Genomic DNA, 23,420 nt, shown 5'->3' on the forward strand with positions numbered 1-23,420 from the left:
TCTATCTTCATATTTATTCAACAGGTGGTTCTTTGGTCTTGGTCTGATTATTTGTAGATTTTGTTTATGATTAGTAAATTCTGTTGCCAGGGATTGAAAATGACAACCATGTGGTTTCAATGGTTTTTATATTAAACAATTAGAATTGTCGATTTTTTTGTAGTATAATTTCAAACATTTCAAGTCCTAAAACCTGTATGTACTGTGTATAGCAGACAGGTTTCCAATTTAACAGCTGTTACAAGCACACTCAGAATGAAAGAAATTGTCTGTTGCTTCTGGAAACGGTATAGATTGCTTCATTCCACGACATTGACGGGATAAAAATCAATTTACAAGAAGAAACAACTCTCTTTCTCTAAAAACAGACCAGCTTAATGCTTGGTTGCTTTAAATTCATTTCTAAAATGTGTCCTGTTCTTTTTACTATAAATAAGGTTCTGACATCATAAATCAACTAAGGCATAACATTTCCTTGCTTCCCCCAGCATTCCATAGTAGGCCATTATTCATCGTCACTGCCACCTTGACAATAGATGCTGACCAGTGTTGCAACAAGTTAACATTCTCATACTAGTTGAGCCTGATGGAGTTTCTGGTAAATGGAGTATCCATGCAACCACCAAATGCCCACTGAATTTCAAGGCCCTGCAGCACTCTTTAATTAATATTTGAAATTGCATTTGAATTCTCTACTGCACTTTTAGTAATACATATAGCAGGTAATGCATGTATTTCATTTCTACAAGTATTTTGCTTACATTACGTTTCTGTGAGTTAGTGGCACTCGTTGGAGTCAGTCTTACTGTTCAAGCTTGGCTCCATTAATAATACACATAAAACAGTTTCTATGTTAGTCATGGTGGCGGGGGACACGGACAAAAGCACACTTGGTTCTTTTTTATTTAATGTAAGTATTTAACAGTGGGACTGTAGGACAGTAACTGAATGCTGAAATGTTAACCCATTAAATACATTATATGGGTCTTTAATTTACAGAGCTTAAAATAATGTAATAGGCATCTCCAAGAATTCACTAGGTAACAGATATTCACTAGATATTTTGATAACAAAAAGATGACACCACAATATTTGTAGCATTGAAAGCCTTACAAAAACTCCATCCCTTTCTATTACCCTCTGTTTAATATTTGAGCACCTGTTCTTTGCAGGAATCTCTCACTTTGCAAACCTCCATCTGCACACCTGTAAGGTTGCAGGAAGCAATTTTTTTTTAATTCTAATTAAACCAGGAACTAAAATAAAAGTGGAAAACAATTCACACTGCTTACAAGCACTAGACAGGACTAAACTAAAGAATGCGTCCCTCTACGTTTTTCCTGAGGTCAGTCATTGCCTCTGTTGGTTTTGATTGGGTTCTGACAAGTACTACCAGCTTCTGTGTTATTGTTGAATTGCCTTCTACAGTACACTTTGTACAGCAAGGAATAAGATTAATAAACGTCAGGCGTTTATGTTATTCTTCTATACAAGATGTGACATGATGTTTTTGCTCATTAAATATATCTAATAGGTTTTGCATTCATCCTTCATGCATTTGTAAAGGCATTTATTGTAAAGATACAAACTAACCACAAATGTCATTCCCTATTTAAAAAATGATACATTAATGACAGAGAGGCAAAACCCATTAAACCTTAGATATGCCAACGACGGGAAATGGTTTTAATATTACTGAGGCATTCAAGTACTTGTCATAGACAAGATGGAATATATATATATATATATATATATATATATATATATATATATATATATATATATATATATATATATTATTGCACTTTCGTTAAACGATATAAATTACACCAACGTACGGTACTAAATTAAATTGAAATCAGTCGTTGCATGTTTAAACTTATTCAAAATCTCATTACCAAGATTTTTTTAAAATTTTGTTTATTATTGAATTGGCCATGATTTTCATTATATATTGTAATAGAGAGGAACAACGATAGATCGTGTTGAATGAAAAACAGCTGTTTCTTATTCTTTGCAAATAGCAGATTACACAACTGCTTGCACTCATCAAAGGAACAGTTAAGGATTTTGTAATGAACATTATTGTCTACCATACAGTTTACTTATGGTAATCAATTTAGCAGCATGGCCATTTATCTTTTATTTGTTTGTAAAGTTGCAGCCTTTTTAAAGGTCATGAGTCAATGAACTAAAATTTCTATAATGGAGGCCATCCAATATGACGAATTATGATTTTTATGGAAGTTGCTGCAATAACGTTGGTCTCATTCCAATGAAGCACATGGTGCTGTGTTAGATATGTCAATATCAAAGCTGACCAGTATCACCTTCAATATATTATTACAGTCTTACATTGCACTATTTCAGGTTGAAGTATAAGAAACAAAAGTTTGACATATTTTCATTGACGCTTTACTGCTTATGTTTATGTTTGAGTTAAGTTATGGAAGGTTCTTTCTGTTAGCACTGACAGAATCAGGATTCATCCAGTTCAATGCAATTGACTGGAACAACATTATGGACCTCACACATCACTGGACACAGAATTACCTGCAAAAGTGTTTGAGAAAGAACATAAGCATGATCACACAATGTTCTGTGTTGATATACACACTGACACTGTACTAAGAAAACCCCAAAACATTTTGTCAAGGTGCTATTCTTATTATTTGTACTTCATTCTAACCTGACGTTATTCTTACTTTCCAGTGCCAAGTACGGCACGTCTAAAATAATTGATCATATTTGTACGGGAAGCAGACCATAAGCAATGTATCTGCATCAGTCTGTTACTGATAAAAATGTTATTAAGCCTAGGTGGTTTTGTTGTCTTCAATCACAGAAATGCCAGTTCTTTGCAGGAGTGCACAGTACTGTGCAGAAAGAACACCATGCCCTGCATCATGCATCCTGCATTAGCTGTTTTCTGCCTGCGCTTTATCTTGAAAATGTATGCCCTGTACAATCGCCGCCATTGTTGTCGGACATGAAGACACACAAAAAATATGAGCTGTTTTCAACAGCTGCAATTAGTAATGCAGAAGTTAAAGCATAAAGCAAAGCACTGAAGGTGAATGAATTTCCTATCGCATCATGTCACAATATCTGTGTAGGATTTACCTACTTTGAGTGACATGCCAATAACTATATATCTACACTAATGCATCCACATCAATCTGCACTAATGCATTGTATTTCACTTATAGGAACCATATATCCTCACAATAGATTAAGATTAAATTACAGATTTATCATGCTTTGGCTGAAATGAAAGGTTTTCAGTTATTTGAAAATAAATGTAAAAACTGCATAAAAGAACTGCTAATAGCTTTTTATAATCTCTTAAGATTTACGTTAGGGGCACTTATAAATCAAGTCTGAAAAGTAATACCTGTGAAAGTAAAAAATACTTTATGATAGTGTTAAAAAAAATCTATTATTCCCATTTTGGATCAATAAGTGGCTCTGATACAATTGATGTTGCCTGGATAACAGAGAAAATTGTAGTTTAAAAAAAAACTGTTTGAAGGGTTTATTTAGCTTACAACACTATATATATATTATATATAGATATTATATATATATATATATATATATATATATATATATATATATATATATATATATATAGTATATACACGTTTTGAAATATTGAAATATGTCAATTTTACATTGTCTGTAATTTGACAGACGTTAAAATTTTAGGGGATTTGTATTTCCATTTTAATGACTTTAAAAGCAGTGTAGAATGCTTATGAAATGTCGCATGAAGAATCAGTATAGTGCATGTGGTAAGTTAAGGTGCACTACTTGTGTCTGTGTTTTACTCTGAACTATTCCCCCTCTATAGCAAGCCTTCCACTTTTACTTTTTACAGCATCAAGATGCCTCTTTACTATAGTTACCCTCACTCCCTTTCGCTATAATATTATTACCTGGATTCATTTTGAACCTATGTCCTTGGGGTTATTTAATTTTCTATCACCTGCTTCAACATTTTATCCTGGCAGTGAATGATTTTCTCTATTAAAAAAAAAAACAGCAATGTTCTCAGAACCATGCAAGTTAAGTTGACTTCAAGCCCATCTCCTCTTTTCCATTTAGATATTTCTATAGACACCAGATGGAAAATGACTCTTAGTCATTACAGGCTGGCAGAGTTACCACAAAAGAACTCTGATTTAAACAATTTTTTTTCTTCAGAAACTGACGGGGCCAGTAACACAGCATAGACACATAAGAACATAAGAAAGTTTACAAACGAGAGGAGGCTATTCGGCCCATCTTGCTCGTTTGGTTGTTACTAGCTTATTGATCCCAAAATCTCATCAAGCAGCTTCTTGAAGGATCCCAGGGTGTCAGCTTCAACAACATTACTGGGGAGTTGATTCCAGACCCTCACAATTCTCTGTGTAAAAAAGTGTCTCCTATTTTCTGTTGTGAATGCCCCTTTTTCTAAACTCCATTTGTGACCCCTGGTCCTTGTTTCTTTTTTCAGGCTGAAAAAGTCCCTTGGGTCGACACTTTTAGCCTGTCTGCATATGACATGCCTTTTAAGCCCGGAATAATTCTGGTCGCTCTTCTTTGCACTCTTTCTAGAGCAGCAATATCTTTTTTATAGCGAGGTGACCAGAACTGCACACAATATTCAAGATGAGGTCTTACAAGTGCATTGTACAGTTTTAACATTACTTCCCTTGATTTAAATTCAACACTTTTCACAATGTATCCGAGCATCTTGTTAGCCTTTTTTATAGCTTCCCCACATTGCCTAGATGAAGACATTTCTGAGTCAACAAAAACTCCTAGGTCTTTTTCATAGATTCCTTCTCCAATTTCAATATCTCCCATATGATATTTATAATGTACATTTTTATTTCCTGCGTGCAGTACCTTACACTTTTCTCTATTAAATGTCATTTGCCATGTGTCTGCCCAGTTCTGAATCTTGTCTAGATCATTTTGAATGACCTTTGCTGCTGCAACAGTGTTTGCCACTCCTCCTACTTTTGTGTCGTCTGCAAATTTAACAAGTTTGCTTACTATACCAGAATCTAAATCATTAATGTAGATTAGGAATAGCAGAGGACCTAATACTGATCCCTGTGGTACACCGCTGGTTACCACACTCCATTCTGAGGTTTTTCCTCTAATAAGTACTTTCTGTTTTCTACATGTTAACCACTCCCTAATCCATGTACATGTGTTTCCTTGAATCCCAACTGCGTTCAGTTTGAGAATTAATCTTTTGTGCGGGACTTTGTCAAAAGCTTTCTGGAAATCTAAATAAACCATGTCATATGCTTTGCAATTATCCATTATCGATGTTGCATCCTCAAAAAAATCAAGCAAGTTAGTTAGGCACGATCTCCCTTTCCTAAAACCATGTTGACTGTCTCCCAGGACCCTGTTACCATATAGGTAATTTTCCATTTTGGATCTTATTATAGTTTCCATAAGTTTGCATATAATAGAAGTCAGGCTTACTGGTCTGTAGTTACCTGGTTCAGTTTTGTTTCCCTTTTTGTGGATCGGTATTACGTTTGCAATTTTCCAGTCTGTCGGTACCACCCCTGTGTCAAGAGACTGCTGCATGATCTTGGTTAGCGGTTTGTAAATTACTTCTTTCATTTCTTTGAGTACTACTGGGAGGATCTCATCCGGCCCAGGGGATTTGTTTATTTTAAGAGCTCCTAGTCCCTTTAACACTTCTGCCTCAGTTATGCTAAAGTTATTTAAAACTGGATAGGAATTGGATGACATGTGGGGCATGTTGTCAGTATCTTCCTTTGTAAAAACTTGTGAAAAGTAATCATTTAACATATTTGCTATTTTTTTTTCTTCCTCTACGATTTTGCCATTTGTATCTCTTAAACATTTAATCTCCTCTTTGAATGTTCTCTTGCTGTTGTAATATTGGAAAAACATTTTGGAATTGGTTTTAGCTCCCTTAGCAATGTTCATTTCTATTTCTCTCTTGGCCTTTCTAACTTCCTTTTTGACTTGCGTTTGCAGTTCCGTGTACTCTTTCTGCGTACTTTCTTTTCGGTCCTTTTTTAATGCTTTGTAAAGTGCCTTTTTTCGCTGAATATTTTTTTTAATTGATCTATTAAACCATTTTGGCAATTTAGTTTTACATTTAGATTTGTCTACTTTAGGGATGTAATTGTTTTGCGCCTCTAGTACTACATTTTTGAAGAACAACCATCCTTCTTCTGTGGGTGTTTTCTCTATTTTACTCCAATCTACTTCTGTTAGTCTCTGTTTTCATGCCTTCACAAGCTGTCTGGATTCACACGGGTGAATCCAGACAGCTTGTGTTCTTGTGTCACTGTGCTGTATGAAAAATAACGTTTCATAATTTCTAGTCTGAACTATTATTACTGTTTATTGTGTTTAGTCATATTGATATACTGTGGTTCAGAGAATGTCTACATTATATGATTATTTAATAAAAAAATTGCAACTCATTCAATTACTGTTATTACAGTAGAATGACAATGCAATTAGAGACACTTCATGTAAAGTGTTAGCATCATTCAGCTTTTATTAGAATTTGGCATGAACCTGCTTTAGCTTTTTCCACAAGTGTAAATTACTCAGTTGCCCATTGTGTGCTTTAGTCTTGGTGCGACATTGCACAATATTGTTTCCCACCCTAACCAAACCCTTCTTTCACTTCTCTTTATGTTATTTTTATATTTAAGTTACTTGAACATTTTCTTTTATAAAGATGTGCCCACCCCCTGTGTATATAATACATGTGCACTGTTATTATTTACTTTTGTGTATTATGAGTTAGTGTAAATATATGACAAGCGAAAAGCTGGATTATAATGAAGTGTGATTTACAGTGCGGACGAAAAGCTGTCCGCCATTATTTGTTATTGTTTTATTATTTTAAGAAACTCTTGTGAAGATGCATGACTGATCAGCTACTGTGTATTTAATTAGCTGACAATCACGCATCATTATTAAACTTGTGCAGTCTATGGCTGAGGGGTAGGAAGATAATTACTAGTTAACCCCTTGACAGCCACAGTCCAGCTGCACGGAGAAGAGCAAAGGGAGAGCTACAAGAGCGAAAAGAGAGGATTGTTACCAGTGGTAGCATTGTAACAAGGTACTCGTTATTGAAATCTGTTTTGTTGGCCAACATGCCCTTTTCTTTTGGGTGTTTTGTTGGTTTAAATCTTTACTTTTGTTTATTTAATAAAACACTCCATTTCAACCCCCAGTACCGCCTGTCTGTGTGTTCCTTCCGGGTCTGTGATGTCATCCACCAGCCATCTTTGTGACAGTGAATCACAAAAAAAAGACTCACATTACTTTGCATTTAGCTGACATTTCCAAATCCTTGTTTCTTCATAACATTTCAAATGCCACGCCGTGTCTTAACTCTGCCCTAGAATGCAGACGATGCAATTAGGTTTTCTGTACAGTATGCCAGATTGTTTTTAATGGAATAGTATAGTTCAAGAAAACAGTTTATAAAATAAAATAAAAAAAGTGTTTTTAGATTAAAAACATCGAATTTCCATCAGATACATCACTGGTATCCAGCAACACCAAGCAAGAGTGGGCGGCCGTCTCCCCGACACCCTTCGTTCCTTAATTGGCAACATGTTTCCAGCTGTGAAGCCATCTAACATTTAAAAGAAACAACTTTATGTTACATTTGGCTGCATTAAATTTCAAAGAGTTGCTTGAGATGCAAAACAGCCTGCTTGGACCAGGAATGGGAAACAAACAACACTGAAGTTAATGGAACATTTTAACCCACATGTCAAACCCCATCTCAAATACTATCATATTCTATACCAATGGCCAAAACAACATTATACAATACTAGAGTATTTTTTGTATTGGCAAAATCCCACAATGATAATGTATTGAGAGATCCAGATTTTGTGGTGGAAAACCCTATTAAAAACATACTGTGTTTCATAAGTGCTCTAGAACTGCTCAGGAGGAAACAATGGAACAGTTTGGTATCTTATGGTAGTCATGCTGAGTGCTGGTCTAGACCTGCCTTTAAAAAGCTGCCTATAACACAGCACCACAACCTTACCTTCCTCTTACCCATGGTTTACTGTTGCTACCTAACCAATTGAATTGCTTCACAGGGTATATTTATTTCCTGATATATCCAAGATTAACAAGTCAAGTCTTTGTTATTCACTAAACCTCTTTTACACTGAAATCCATATTTCCTGCTGGCAAAAACTCATTGCATCCATTGAATATATGAGGGAGCTTTTAACTGCCCTGAAACAGTATGAAGCAGGTGCATTTAGATAGCTTTCTTTGATTGTTTCTCATTTGATTATTTTAGGATAACACAATTGTAGATTAGCATAACACAAATGGACAGCAAAACAGCAAAGTCTTCTCAAGTGTTTAGATATTTATACTGGTCACTTTGCCTCTGGTATAGCCATAACGAATTACAATTTGCAAAGCAGTTTCATGGACAATTGAAAAGTGGTGAAAAATAATCCACTATTAATAGTTTATCCCACTTGAAACATTTTGGATTCAGCTGTTCATTTAAACCAGGGCTACTCAACCCTGGTCCTGGAGGGCTGCTGTCCCTCCCGGTTTTTGTTTTAACCATACACTTAATTGATTAATTGGACCAATTAAGCATTTAATGAGCACTTAATTGGTCCAATTATGCAATTTAGGGTACAGTTGGAACAAAAAGCAGGAGGGACAGCGGCTCTTCGGACCAGGGTTGAGTAGTCCCGATTTAATCTGTCATTTCCAAATGCCATTGATTTATATGGGTCAAGTTAAGAAAAGCTTTCAAAGCGACTTTACTGTTTTATGATTTTTTTTATTTTTAATGCTCAACATGTAGGTAGTAATATCTAAAGAATACGCAATGAGAGTGATAATGAATTTGCACCTGATCTTTTTTAACAGAACAGACAGATTTCAAACTACAGTATTCTCAACATTAATAGTCAGGCCGAGCATTTACATCTTTTGTTGTGTTTTATCATTTTGCTTTTCTGGTTTTTTTTAAGTACAAAGTTCATTTTTTCCAGATTAAAGGAGGAACAGGAACGGATTTCAGAATCACAAAGGAAGAGTTCAAGCAAGCACAGCTTGCAATCATTTTGTGTACGTGCGAAAATGGTGAAGACAAAAAAAAAAGTGTTTGTAAAGAAAAGAGGTGCACTACAGTAGAGAAAGAGATGTGAAGTGCAAAGATCATTATGACTCAGACTTTGGGTTTCAGATCTTTGAAGAAAGAAGAACCGCTGACAGCAAACAAGGCTGAGACATTTCCAATCTTTCATTTGAGAGGTCATTCAAAAACAAATAAAATTGAAACATTAGTTTAGGGAAAAGAACCTTAAAGCTGAAAAAGAGAACTTTTAGGTGATCTAATCTTCAATTTTATAGGACATCTAAAAAACAAATGGAAGATTAGTGGTAGTATTCTGGGGGTTCGCAAGGACTAATGAGAATTAGGTTTTATTTGTGCCCTGGTTGGATGTGGTTGCTACATGTATAAACCAACAGAGGACCACAGGAATTGATAACATAACATAGTGTCTGTGCTTTAAAATAACCAGCCATACATAGTCTGTTATTTAACTTTCAGTCTCTCTGAGACTCTCTGTCTACATCATTTTTTCTTCTCCTTTCATTTACATACATTTGTCCAGATCATTAGTCAAAAGGCTATATGGTGCGCCCCAGGGACCGAAGTCCTCCCTGGCGGTTGACATAAGCTACTACTGACATATTGTCCATGTGGCCAAGGACATGTCTCCTCTGGAGCACTGGGAGGAAGTGCTGGAGAGCCAGGTGTACAGCTCACTGTTCCAGCGCATTTATGTGCAGGGATGTCCATCAACCCAACCGGGACCCACGGACTCCTCTGCCAGCCCTATTGGATGCATCTGTCATCACCACCTGATGGATGTGGATCACTCCCATCCTTACGCCTTCGCGTAGGTGAGAGGCTCACCTCCACCAGCATTGGGCTTCCCAGCATACGCGAGACACGGTCAGCCGAAGCTGTCTGTCGCATTTGGGGTGTAGCCAGAAGGCACTGAGCCATGCTTGGATCGGGCACAAGTGGTGTAACCCCAGTTGGATGGCTGTGGCCATCAGATCCAATAGTTTCTGTCACAACACCAACTGTACTGTGGATCCCTGTTGAAACAGGGCTAGACAGTTGTAAAGGGCGGCCACTCTGTCGTCCGACAGGTAGGCTCGCATTGTAAGGGAATCGAGCCGGAGGCCCAAGTTAACCGTGCTTTGCACCGGTATTAATGGGCTTTTGGCCTTGTGGAGGGTGAGCCCAAGTCTCGCCAGAGGCTCTATCACAATCGCTGTGTGGGCCACTGCTCCTTCCTGCGACTGGGAGCAACTAGTCAACCAGTCAGCCAGGTAATTCAAAACCCTGATCCGCTGCAGCTGCAAGGGGCATCCACGCACTTTGAGAAAGTGCGGGGGGCTAAGGAAAGGCCGAATGGCAGCACGGAAAACTCAAAGACACTTCCCTGAAAGGCAAAGCGGAGGTATTTCCTGTGCGCGGGGTGAACAGGGACGTGAACATACATGTCCTTTAATTCTACAGTGGTAATCCAGTTGCCCAGCTGGACAGACTGTTGGATGTGGCGATGTGTGACCATTTGGAACCTCCTCTCCCTCAAGAACTCATTGAAGTGTCTCAGGTCTAGGATGGGGTGAAGGCCAACGTCCTTTTTTGGCACCAGAAAGTATGTCGAGTAGAACCCTTTTCCTGAGTGGTGTTGTGCGAAGGGGTGGGCCGGGTTTCGGATTAGGCCCGAATACCTACTTTTTGAGCAGGGTTCGGATTCGGCCGAATACTTAGGATTCGGTGAACCGAATCCGAATCCTATATCTGCCCAGACGCACATCCATTTTAATACAACACTCCAATGTGTGCAATTCTTATTTAAATAAAAGAATCTGGTATTAAAAGTAACTGTTGTATTTAATAACAAGAACATGTTTGTTGAACTCGGTCGCAGCTCTCAACTCCCTAAACTACTGGTGGCGCACACACTAAACATGTCACGCAGCTGCTGAATGCAAACATACCCCTGTATGCAACAGCACAATCACATCACTGTTTTCTGGAGTAAAGTTATGCAGTAAACCTGTAATATATAGTAACGGCAAACTGTTGAAGACTGTTGTGCTTTGTTGCTTTGTCTGTCAAACGTGTTCTAGAGATCATACTGAGATTTTTAAAAAAAAATAATCGGTGTTTTTAACTTTACAACTGTCAGTTGTGCAAGACGTTGTGCTACTAAATTAAATTACGTTATTCTAATGTGCCAATACAAGTTGATTTATTTGGGAACTGCTGTGTTTTATTAAATATTTTTTAAACTATTTTGTAGCCTATGTGATAGACCTATGTGTTACATGCACAGTGCATTTAAATCAATGCAAGTTTTATTTCGCAGGGAGATTCAGGTCACTCATCATGGTAATTTGTTCCTCACTGCTCTCAGCTGTCAACAGGCTCCAGAATCTCGGGACACTAAGGCAGGTCAGGTCTTTTAACTCCCCTCACTAAACTAAACTGCAGTGTATTCGTAAAGTGAGTGTGAATTGCTTCAGCAGATTAGTAAATGTATTGATTAATTGTGGTGGCGATTCTAACCGGAGAGCCTCGTAACAACGATTAATCATATTGCTTGATTTTTATTTTATTTTTTTTTATATACAGTAAACAGTATCTATCAAAATAGTGCAACACCATTACTATATATAACGTTGCACTCACCTGCACTCTTCCATTTAACCTTGTGGTAGCAGGTAAAGTTTCTATTTGTTTAATATTACTTGCTTCACACAGTCCCGCCTAGTCAGAGACTCAAAGCCAATCAGCTGCTGTATAGATCTAATTGATGGAAACGATCCTAGCAGGTATTTGTGTGCTTTTGGTAACAACTAAGTAAAACAATTCAGCGATTTCAATAATTCAGCGACAGTTTGCACAATACACACTCACTTTACTGAATGCATTACAGTTTAGAGAGGTGAGTTACAAAACTGGGTCCTGAGATTTTGGAGCCTGTTGGCAACCCTCCTCTCAGATCAGGTGACACAGGTTGAAACATTAAAGAAAATAGTGGGTAGATTCGGTATTCGGCCGAATCCCAAAAACTTGGATACTAGGTGCATCCCTAACTCCCATCAATAAATTTTTGAGGTATTAGCAGAAAAAACTCTAAGTGAGAGCTATTTTACAAATAAACAATCACGCAACTGGAGAGATTAGTTATACCCACCCTGCCTAACCGACTGTGTGAAGCAAAAGAGAACGTGATCCCCGCGAAGTGACGACTTAATCCCCTGGTAGGCGGGGCCGAGGACGTCACTCCGCGGAGGGGCCTATCAGCAGCTCTGACATAAAATGCTCAGTAAATAACACTATGTAACGCAATTTTTAGTATAAATACATGTTAATTTGGATTCATATGTTGTTTTTTTTTCTGACTTTATGTGAACAAAAAGACACACATTTGCCCGTTTTCCCATTGGAAATAGTGATATTTTGAATTATCACTGTCCTGGTCACAAAAGCAAAGTTTGTGGGGAATAATAGCCATTTTCTATAATTTTGAGGCTTAAGCAATTAGGAAATAACACTTACTACCCAGGAACAAAAAATAAATAAATAAATAAAATTGTTACAGTGTAATCTGTGGCAGGCGTATTCGAAAAGTATTGTTGGTCGTCTTCGAATTGAACTGCCAATGCGATTAAATCCTGGCAACACAATTCTAGTTAAAGCTTCCCACTAATAGACACAAAATCCCTAGTGAATGTAAATGGATTTTTGAATCCATTTATTTTACTCGTTGCTGTGCATTGTGAATACTCTTTGCAGTTTCTAGCTCCACGCATTTTGTTTTCATAGCTGACATGATAATTTCTATTTTTTTTTTCTTTTCAAAATTTACATTTCTTATATAAGACCCCAAAATCGCCGGGCTATTATTTGAGTCTTTGGAGTGCAGGGGAGGCAGCTGTGACGTTGCCTCTTTATAGTCAGTGCATAAGACAGACCTGTGTGTTGGACACACGGAAGAACGCGGAGTATTTATGATTTCACGGGGATAGAAATCAATCCCAAGCATTCGACTTTTTACTGCTGGTCTCCTGTGCAAAGGTATTTTTTATTTGTTTGTTTTTACATATTGTAATATACGTTATAACAAAAGGAAATAAATGCATTATTGGAAGTCATCCATGAAATGTTTCAGTAAGCGTTTGTAAATGTCATGTAGTTTATGCTTGCGCTATAAGTTTTTTTTGTATGCCACGTTGTTTCCGTTATTTATTTATTTTTACTTAACGGCACAATTACTATGTTTTACTTTTTTAAATTAAACTGTATCATTGCTTTAATTCTGTAGCTTATCTTCTGGAGACTAGTAGTTATTTATAGGCAGGTATTAAAAACTATTTTTCGCATAATGATATTTCTTTTTCTCAGAAAGCAGGAAATATGTTTCTTAACATTCGAATAACTTTTTAAACAATAATGTCATAGTCCAGCAGACAGTGTGGCTATATGGATTATCTCTGTAAACTGTATAATGAACCATTTTTACATGTAACAATAATTTGTATTGCTGCTATTATTGCAAGTATGCGTTCATTTTGTATCTTTCGTGCATAATTCATGTATAGAAAGAGAAGTTTAATGAAAGAAACAGATATTAGGCATTGCCGTTTATTAATACTGACAGTCCTGAATAGATTAACGTTGCCTCGATCTAAATCAAGAAAAACAGAAAACGCCCTATTGAAAAAAGGATCATAATGAAAAAGTTATATATATATATATATATAATCATATATATATATATATATATATATATAAGGTATCTATATATATATATATATATATATATATATATATATATATATATATATATATATATATATATATATAATATTAATATATATTCTATATATATATATTATAACATTAAGAACTATGTATTAACGATGATTCGTATTTGGAACCATTGCGTAAGGTTCTATCAGATTTTATGTAGAGTCTATTGTTTTGAACCCATTATTTTTCAGTAATGTATCAAAGAACAAACTCCAATGTATATAGCGGTGAATTTGTATTGCATTTACTCCATTGTTTAATTAACTCCTGTTTTCTGGAAGGAGAAACATATTAGGTGTCTTTTACAAGTTCCGAAACAAATTCCCAATATACCTTCAACTATACATTCAGTTTTTTGTTCAAGATTAACATATAATGAAACTGGAGTGAGCTATATACAACATGTTTATATGTAGATAATTTTAAAAAAGTAGTAAAGACAACTTTAAATCAACTGAACTGTATTCAGAACATTTGTTTCAATAGCATTTACATACAAAAAAAGAGCAAGTTGTGTTGTTTTCATTTGCATATTATTCAGTTTCTATGTACGATAATGTGTATATCTATATCTATGTCTACATCTATATTCTATTGAGATAGAAATAAATGAGTGTGGTTACCATAGTATCAAAAGCATATAAGTACCTTCACTGTTTGTATTCAAGCACACTTTCCCTTGACAAAGGCATGTTAAACATATTGCAATGTTGACTAGTTGGCTGTGAGCAAAAATTATGTTTTATTTGCATTTGTCCATGGAACAATCAGAAAAAGAATCCTTTCAAATCTAACCCTGCTAATTGTTTTTTTTTTTTTTTTTTTTTTTTCATAAACAGATTAGTAATTTATTATAATTTATTTGATTATCTGCGCCTGAGACTGTGTAGCTTGGCAGGAGCCTTGCCATTGCAATTTCTTCTCTTGCAAACCTCTGATCCAGCTAGAATCATTTGAACTAGGAGTGCAGGTAATTAAGTGAATCTATTAAGTCATCTTAATTATAATGTTAAAAGTTAACAAAATCCCATCTATAATCTGAGGAATGTTCACACACTCCAGTAGAATGAATGACACAGTTGAATCTACTCAGGAAGAATAACAAAACTACTGAAAATATGTCCATGAAAATTCCTGACAGTCTATAAGAGTTTTTGCTCCTACTTCTTGTCACATTTTGCATTTATTTTTTAATGGGTCTCTGGAGTTTTATAGTTATCTTAATAATTCATTTATACAGTGACCATAATGGTAACAGCTCACTGGTGTTATTCAAGCTAATGCTTATAATGTTAAAACATTAAATGAATAGATGAGGTCAATTATGACTTTTCCACTTTCCAAGAAGAAGACAAGCTAACAATTACCTCTCCTTACACACGCCACTTAAAATTCACGGGCAGGTGGAGCAGTTAGTTAGTAGCACTTGCTGAATATAAGAATAATTCTACCAGAGATGCTGATTAAATACTATGCAATTTAATGATAAACAGAAAATCAGCATTTGAAACAGGTACATGTTAGTGTTAATACAACCGTTTTCTTTTTGCCAAAGCATGGTCTACACATGGTAAGGCGTACACAACCATGATACAGCCCAAGAGGATACAAAATCACAACGTGAATTTATTAGGATGAACATGTTTGTGGGTGAAATAATATCATGTAATACTGCTTCAGAAGGCCTAAGTCTCAGAGAGACAAAGTGATAAGCAGCTTTCTGGTGAACAGCCCAAAAGGCTTCAGCTGACCAATTTAACTGTGTTTGAACTAAATCCTATTGCTGCATTTCGTTCACAGACCTCCCTCAAAGCAATGGCGTCCAGCAACATAACAGAAGCTCCAGTGTGTTTGAATTGGTGTGCCAATTCGTCCAACACAACCTATACCAAAATAGAGCTCTCTATTATCATCTCGATCTTTTCAATGACTGTGGGGATCGTGTCTAACAGCCTTGCCCTGGCAATCCTCGTGAAGGCCTACAGGCATTTCAAGTTGAAGTCCAAAGCGTCTTTCCTGCTCTTCGCCAGTGGCTTGGTAATCACAGACTTCCTAGGACATCTCATCAACGGATCGATAGTGATGCTGGTTTACTCCTTGCACAAAGACTGGGATACGTTTGACCCCCAGAAAATACTCTGCGGCTTTTTCGGTGCCTGCATGGTGTTCTTTGGCCTGAGCCCCTTGTTGCTGGGCAGCGTGATGGCAGTGGAGCGCTGCATAGGGGTCACCAACCCAATATTCCATTCCACCAAACTCACCTCCAGACACATGAAGAAGCTGCTGGCTCTGGTCTGGCTCTTTGCCATTTTTATAGCTGTGCTGCCAATCATGGCAAAGAGGCCCTACGAAGTGCAGGAATCCAAAAGCTGGTGCTTCTTCAAAATAAAGAACAAGAGGGACTGGGTGGACGTGTTCTTCCCGCTACTCTTTTCTACTCTGGGATTGGCGTCCCTTTTCATTTCCATCCTGTGCAACACTGTCACAGGCGTCACCCTCATCAGGTCCAAAATGAGAAGCGAAAAGCACAGGCAAGGCAGGTCTCACCACTTCGAAATGATATGCCAGCTGTTGGCTATCATGCTGGTCTCATGTATCTGCTGGGGTCCATTGCTGGTAAGAGCTGGATTTAAAATATCCAACCGAGTTTTTGCACGTTCAATGGAATTTCTATTAACAATATGAGATTGTCAGCGCTTAACTAGTGAGACCCCCCCCCCCCCCCCCCAAGTTTAATCATGAATTTACGACGTATCACACCACCAGACTTCTATACAGTGCTGCCCACAGAATGTTTTGTACATCCTACCAACCCTAATTTAATGTTGTTGCTGTTATTTCTTTTAAGTAAAGGCTTGCGCACAACTGCACAATCCTGGAATGCGAGGGTTAATAAACTGTATTATCGGCCCCACCCGGAATGCCCGGGCCTGGGACAAAATTTCTGGTTGTCGTCCTGTCCCCCCCATGTGTGGTACTGCTTCTATATTCCTCTAGCACCCTACTCCCAGAGCGAGACTGCTGCTCTACACAGTGAAGAAAGGTAGATACACGGATATTGTTAATGTCACCTCCTTATCTCTACTGCGAGATAGATACAGAATAAATCAGAGTGTTTCAGTCTTCGAGAATGAAGTGTTGCTGCTTTTGTGGCAGGTTCATTTCCTAGATTTACTTTGCAGTCTCTTGCAGGAATGCAGAAGCTCCTGTCACAGCATCGTATTTCTTGCCATCCATCAAATATATGGATGACATATGAAATAATAAGGGATAAACAATGAAAAGCGTTGAATCTGTGCAATAAACTACTGTGCTATAAGGGTTGTTAGTGTTATGTAAGAGAGCTATGAATTGCTTCAAAACCTTGAGTTGTTAAAGACGTGTACAAAATTTCTAAATATGGTTTGGTGTTGAATATCTACACATTTTATTAATGCATGCTGCTTTCTCATACATATACACAATCACACATTGTTACCATCGCTAATGACCTACACATAATCCTCTCCCACTCTTATGTTTTCCCTTTTTCTACATCTGGCACATGAATAACAGGTTTGGATGAAGACTGACTGGAAAATGTGAACAATGTAATACTTTGCCTAGCTTTTTGGCTGAATATTTTAACATATTTTAAAAACTGAACAGGAAAAACTGAATGTACAAATACATGCCAGATTTAGTCAACCACAAAACACTTTGTGCCACACATGGCACGAAAAAGCAACCAAGTCATTATTCACGCATCTGGAAGAACCACCTTTTTTTAAAAAAAAAAAAATGTTGTTTTTTTATGTTGTAATAAACTTTGGATAATATATATAAATCATTATGACCACAGTCCAAATTACCCTTAAACACTAGCATTGGTTTCAACATGTTCATTTTGGGTAAAATGTTCTTTTCCAGGGTGTCACTGCATTGAGTACCAGATTGACTCATTTAAAATAGTTCAGTACTCTTCTATTATGACACTCAACAGCAACACAGGGTAGAGAGAGACACTTCCCAAGCTTACATAGTGTTCAGTCCTCCCATAGCCTCTGTAATGAATAAAGGCAAAAGCTAAATTAACCAAGAGTACTTGAAGACTACATTGAATGAGGTGTATCTGTAAAGTATACTGACATTAGTCATGATAAGAGGGGTTGTGTATTTACATATAACAAGTCTCGGTACTGTGTGGAGCAGTAATGTTGCAATGGATCTCCTCCTAGCAGCTAATGAGTTAATAATAATGACACCAGCAACTCTTAAGTTGAACAGTAGACGTTCGTCGTTGAATCATATGGTTTGTGTCCAGCCCGTGCCTTACATTCAATCCAATGGTCTGAGACTGTAAACCAAGCAAATAAATGTTGTTTGTGATTTACAGCATATTATCCCTAATTAGGATTTCCTCTGGGAACACTATAAAGCAGGATACGTTTCCTGTTTGTCTCTAGGTATACCTGTAATTGTCCGTTATTCCCATGGGCTGCATTTGAAAAGGTTTTTTTTTGTTATTTTCAGCAAAGCACACTAATTTGAACCTAGATTTGATGATGTGAAGGTTCCTTTGTTGTTCATGTCTTTGGCCTGCTCTTCAAATCGAAGCCCTAAAAATAAAATATAATTGGAAAGATGACCATGCCCCAGAGTATAGGATGTAATTCATTTACATGGCTGGCAAATCGAAGTGCACTCCTTCTTGAGGCAATTAACTGACCAGATCCTTTAACTGTGAGAGGTGATGGTAATGTTTACTGGCAGTGGTGCCAGTATTAAAATTTACTAGGAAGGAATCAAAGTAAAGTCAGGTTGCATATAAAATGCTTTTGGACTGTCCATGGGTTTACAGTGTACAATATTGCCATTGTGAATTAGAAGAACTTGCAAATCTACATAATTTCCGCATCCAAAAAAACAACTCTGTCTGCATACGTGTTATAAAAATGTACCACAGTAAAATTGCTCAGTAATTTAGCAGCAGTCTTCCCATGTTATACTATACATTTACCATAGTTTACCATGCTGTGCCATGTTAATTTTTTATATATGCTTTAATATGCGAATGAACATTAAATCCTTATTCATCATATTTGTTTTTTTCTCTCTTCCAGGTCATTGTTAAAATTGGAAGCACTGATTCTCAGAATAATGTGAGCTGTGAAAAGTTGCTGCTTGCTGTTCGAATGGCCACATGGAATCAGATTTTAGACCCCTGGGTGTACATTCTCCTCAGAAAGGCTGTGCTGAAAAAACTTTTTATAATAACCAGGCGCTGCTGTGGATATAAAATCCTCAATCTTTACAAATGGAACTGCAGCTCTATGAAATGTTCCATGAAGATGACAGCCATGTCTAGCCAGCCAGGCTTGGTCCCAGAAAGTTCTATTAGAAGTGTCATGCCCGTTACTGTTACTAGTGGCACAGTGCCATGTACTTGAGGTGAAGGATGCTAAATAAAGCAATACAACCAGAATCAGCTGGGCTTCCTTCTGTGAAGCACAGAGTTGAGTGAGCAGGTGCTGAAAAGAACACATGTTCTCCTAGTTTTATGTTATGTTAGTACAATATCTGTGGGACAGATGTCTTTATTTATTAGTGCTGACCAAAAGCACGCCTAAAACAATAATGCTTGAGCTTATCGATGCAATCGTTCCAAAAGATCTGTGCCATATTTATAGCTACAGCCCAGTAAATGTGGCCACGTGCAACAGAAATACGATATAGAAATGAGGAGTCGAATCATTTAGCAGATGTTGTATATTAAGCGGTAGCACAATGTTTCTAGTAGATTTACAGTTCATTACTTAATTTGACCCATGGCTTCCTTCATTGGAAACAGCTATGCTTATTGGAGTCTGGATTATAAAACCAGTATCAAGATCATTTAGTCGAAGCAACTTCAGTTCATACTTTGTTTTGAAACAATGTTGTGGTATAGACAGGTACTGTGAATTAAGAGTTCAGACCGGTTGTATTGTACATTGATGTAGGGATACAGAATTTGCTCTTAACCAGTTTACCTGAATGATACTAAAGCTTGTATGTTTTCTGGTGTAACTATTGTAAATACTGTATTTATGGGCAAAGCCTGGGTTACAGAAAAGCCCAGGTTTTATTTAGAAACACGCTAACATTATTTTAGTTAAACACCGTTGACCGGGAGAGGTCTTTGGCTGAGATTTGAGCACACATATAAATAACACCTCCTTTGTACTCTGTGCTTTCAGTGCAATACATTTCCAATCAGAGTAAACTAGGCTAACTAGTATTGCTATGTGTATGGCAGTGTTGAAGGTGGATGAATGAATAAGAAACTCTTTAAAAGCTTGGTTTCTTGTACTCATAAAACTAACATTCATAATAAAACATCGCCACGGTGTTATTTGTGGTTTGCCCTGCTGGAAATGTTACTGCTCTGAAAATACACTGTACAAAGGAGCCATTATGTAGTAGTCTGCAGGTCAATTGTAAAGAACTAAATTACAATGATGCTGTGTGCGTCTAAAATATGTCCTCACCTGTAGCTTCTCAACTCAGCTCTTTTGGTTGACTTGTCTGTAACTAACAAAAAGACTTTCCATCTGTGTTATGAAGCAAACCCATCAGTCTGGGTGTGTTTCCAGCACTGGTAACAATCTCAAACCACTGGTAATTCGTATTGGTATCCTAGGCTTACCAGGGTTAAATATGGACCAATGCTTTTGTGAAACATTCAACAGATTTCTATTTACCAGGGAAATGAAGGCAAACAGCAGGTAATGTCCAGGTCGTTGAATGTAAATAAGGTGGCAAAATAACAAAGGCAAGAACTGGTAAAAAAAAAAAAAAAAGACATGCTTGCATTGGAAAACTGTTAAAATATATGTTTAAATATCTGCTGTTTGTGATATAGTTAATGTCCTGCTTGTATATTGTATTGTTTGTTTATCTGTGAAAACTATACTACTGGCAATGTGCTTTGGTACTTTGTGATCTAAGCGTTTCAGATTGATTGTAGCTGGGGAGCTTTCCAAGGATCTGTCTTGGACCTGGCATCTGTCCCCACTGGAAACGTGTATGATAAACAGTCTTGACAAGTCAACAGCATCCTATTACTGGTTTGAGCCAATTGCTAAAAAACAGGGTCTTTGCTTTTTAGAAATGCTGTGGATGTGCTTTCTCCCCACTCCCCTGAACCCCTGCAGCACTGATACATTAGTATAAGCTGATCATACTTTGCCGAGATCTGACCTTTTCAGACCACAAGATAATATCCTGAGCCTCAATGCTGTATTTTAATAGAATGAATCATCTCTAACAGAGCTGTTGCACGTATTTCTTCTACCTTTAAAAAGCTTTTCCGTGCTCTTGCTGGTCTGGCAATTTCTCAAACATGTTGTCCCTCGTAAGGCTTTGCCAGCTTCTTGCGAAGCCTAAGTGAAGCAACAGAACAAACAGCAGGCATTGTTCAACCCCCCTGGCAGTTGTCTGTGTACAGTTTGAATCGTGCCAACGTCAAGGATGTTACTACCACCGATTCAGAATTTCCATTGCTTAAACATTAAATGTTTGGGGTTTTTTTTTAGTCTATGGTTTGCGTCTGCTTATTTACTCGTTAACTGCAACATTTTAATGTATCAATATTATATAATCTATTGCTATTCAGCAGATCATTGTAAAGACAGGCTAATTACAAATAAGAGATTGTAGATTCGGAATATATCTTATTTTTATTGATATTGGCCTTTATATCAGTATTAGCTTCAATATGCAGAGTAACACACAAGTTGACATTGTGTGTAAATGTATCTATATAATATATATATATATATATATATATATATATATATATATATATATATATATATATATATATATATATATATATATCCATAAGGTAACTTCTACCAATAATAATACTAATAATGACAACTAATAATAATAATAATGATGTATTGCTCAATTGGGGTCCTATTAAACACAACTAAAAGAATACTGTATATTTAAACAAATCAGAATGATTTTAAAGCATGTATGAAATCATAGGTTACTGGTTATTAAACAGCTACAAATGTTCCGTCCCATTGGAGATTATTGTGTTTTATTTGGGACCAGTAGGACATCTGTTGGTGAATAAATGTATCACTTAAGATTCTGCTAACACTAAAGATTAAATTAACCCTCACAGAAGCCTTGGCTTCTAAACCAGTGCCCTTACAAGAACAGAAACTTTTCTCTCTTTTTTATAACTTTATTGTTTCTCAGCCATATAAAAACACACACATTCCAGCAAGACAACCTGCCCTTCAATGCAGAATAAAATCTCTTAATAAAACTAAACAGTGACATTTTCTGGCCATGCAGGTACAGTGTATTCACAGGTTGAATTGTATCGTCTTACCACGAAGAATAAACAGTGATCTCATTTAAATGCTATACTTATAGATAAATAGAAACACTTTACTTCTGGCACAAAAAACAGAACTTTACTGATGGGCATTGCACCCACAGTAACCCACGTATGCTCCTTCACAATCACCAGGGGCAGAGACAGCTCTGTTAACCTCTTAAACTCCAACCATCTTGGTTGTCTGTCCAGAATGAGACCCTGTATGTCTACTCCACCAAATAGGGGGGGTGCTGATACTCGTATTTGCCTTTAAAAAGTATTTATAAGCATGTATTAAATAAATCCTTTCATTAATGTGTTATTTTCAAAACAAGAAAAAAATGTCCTTCCCTCACCTTTACAACCGAGTGCCACTCAACAGCAAAAATCTTATACGTGAAGTGGCGATGTGATGCATGTGCACACTTGGGAGAAGAGCTCGAGAGGAACAGGTTTGTGGCTGAAAATAACTGCCAGAGAGAAGGATAGGGTGAATCTAATTCACTCGTGAGCATGACATGAAACACATTGAGTGTTTTAAAAGCCAACTGGACATAAATGTACATCTCATCCCAGGCCATGACATTTTTACTGCTGTACCGAGGCCGAAACCTTGCAGGGAAGGGCAGTTTTTCTTGTTTTGAAATCACAGCACCTTAATGAATGAATTATTTAAATATCTGCCGCTAAATACTTCTCGAAGGCAACTACATAGATGAGTATCAGCACAGCCCTAGCATATTAATAAAATTGTGCATTAGTTATAGGTTACAGCATTATTAACATGATTCACAATGCAGAGGGGCAGATACACTGGAGATATAGAAGACTAAGGGCTCTAGACTGTGAACAGATATTTAAGAATTGAACACAAATCATATGCAACAGATCCTAATCACATTTAAATATGCATATACTGTGCACTAATGTTTATTTTGATATTTTTTTGTTGCTTAGTTAATTGCTCAAACAAAAAATATGTTGCATAAGATTGGTGCCCACTTCTTAAACATATGGTTTTACAGTGTACAGTTTAAATACTTGATACCAATATTAACCTAGCTGGCAAGGTTGCAACAGTTTAACAGTAAGAACATAAGAAAGTTTACAAATGAGAGGAGGCCATTCGGCCCATCTTGCTCGTTTGGT

General features: G+C 36.8%; 1 protein-coding gene across 1 annotated transcript; it reads left to right on the top strand.

Moving 5' to 3' along the window:
• The first annotated feature begins 12,701 nt into the window (after nucleotides 1–12,701).
• LOC121330585 (prostaglandin F2-alpha receptor-like) lies at nucleotides 12,702–21,656 on the top strand. The gene is made up of 4 exons (XM_041277204.1): nucleotides 12,702–13,177; nucleotides 14,752–14,882; nucleotides 15,713–16,528; nucleotides 19,015–21,656. The coding sequence occupies exons 3-4, from the start codon at nucleotides 15,728–15,730 to the stop codon at nucleotides 19,339–19,341; spliced, it is 1,128 nt and encodes a 375-aa protein (XP_041133138.1). The 5' UTR covers nucleotides 12,702–13,177; nucleotides 14,752–14,882; nucleotides 15,713–15,727; the 3' UTR covers nucleotides 19,342–21,656.
• Nucleotides 21,657–23,420: the final 1,764 nt, after the last annotated feature.

Source organism: Polyodon spathula, chromosome 18 (assembly GCF_017654505.1).
Source record: "Polyodon spathula isolate WHYD16114869_AA chromosome 18, ASM1765450v1, whole genome shotgun sequence".
Classification (NCBI taxonomy): domain Eukaryota; kingdom Metazoa; phylum Chordata; class Actinopteri; order Acipenseriformes; family Polyodontidae; genus Polyodon; species Polyodon spathula.

Excerpts from the sequence above, each read along its gene's own strand:
- LOC121330585 (XM_041277204.1), top strand. The coding sequence starts at position 15,728 with ATGGCGTCCAGCAACATAACAGAAGCTCCAGTGTGTTTGAATTGGTGT. Across the intron at positions 16,529-19,014 it reads TCTGCTGGGGTCCATTGCTG|GTCATTGTTAAAATTGGAAG; the intron begins GTAAGAGCTGGA and ends TCTCTCTTCCAG.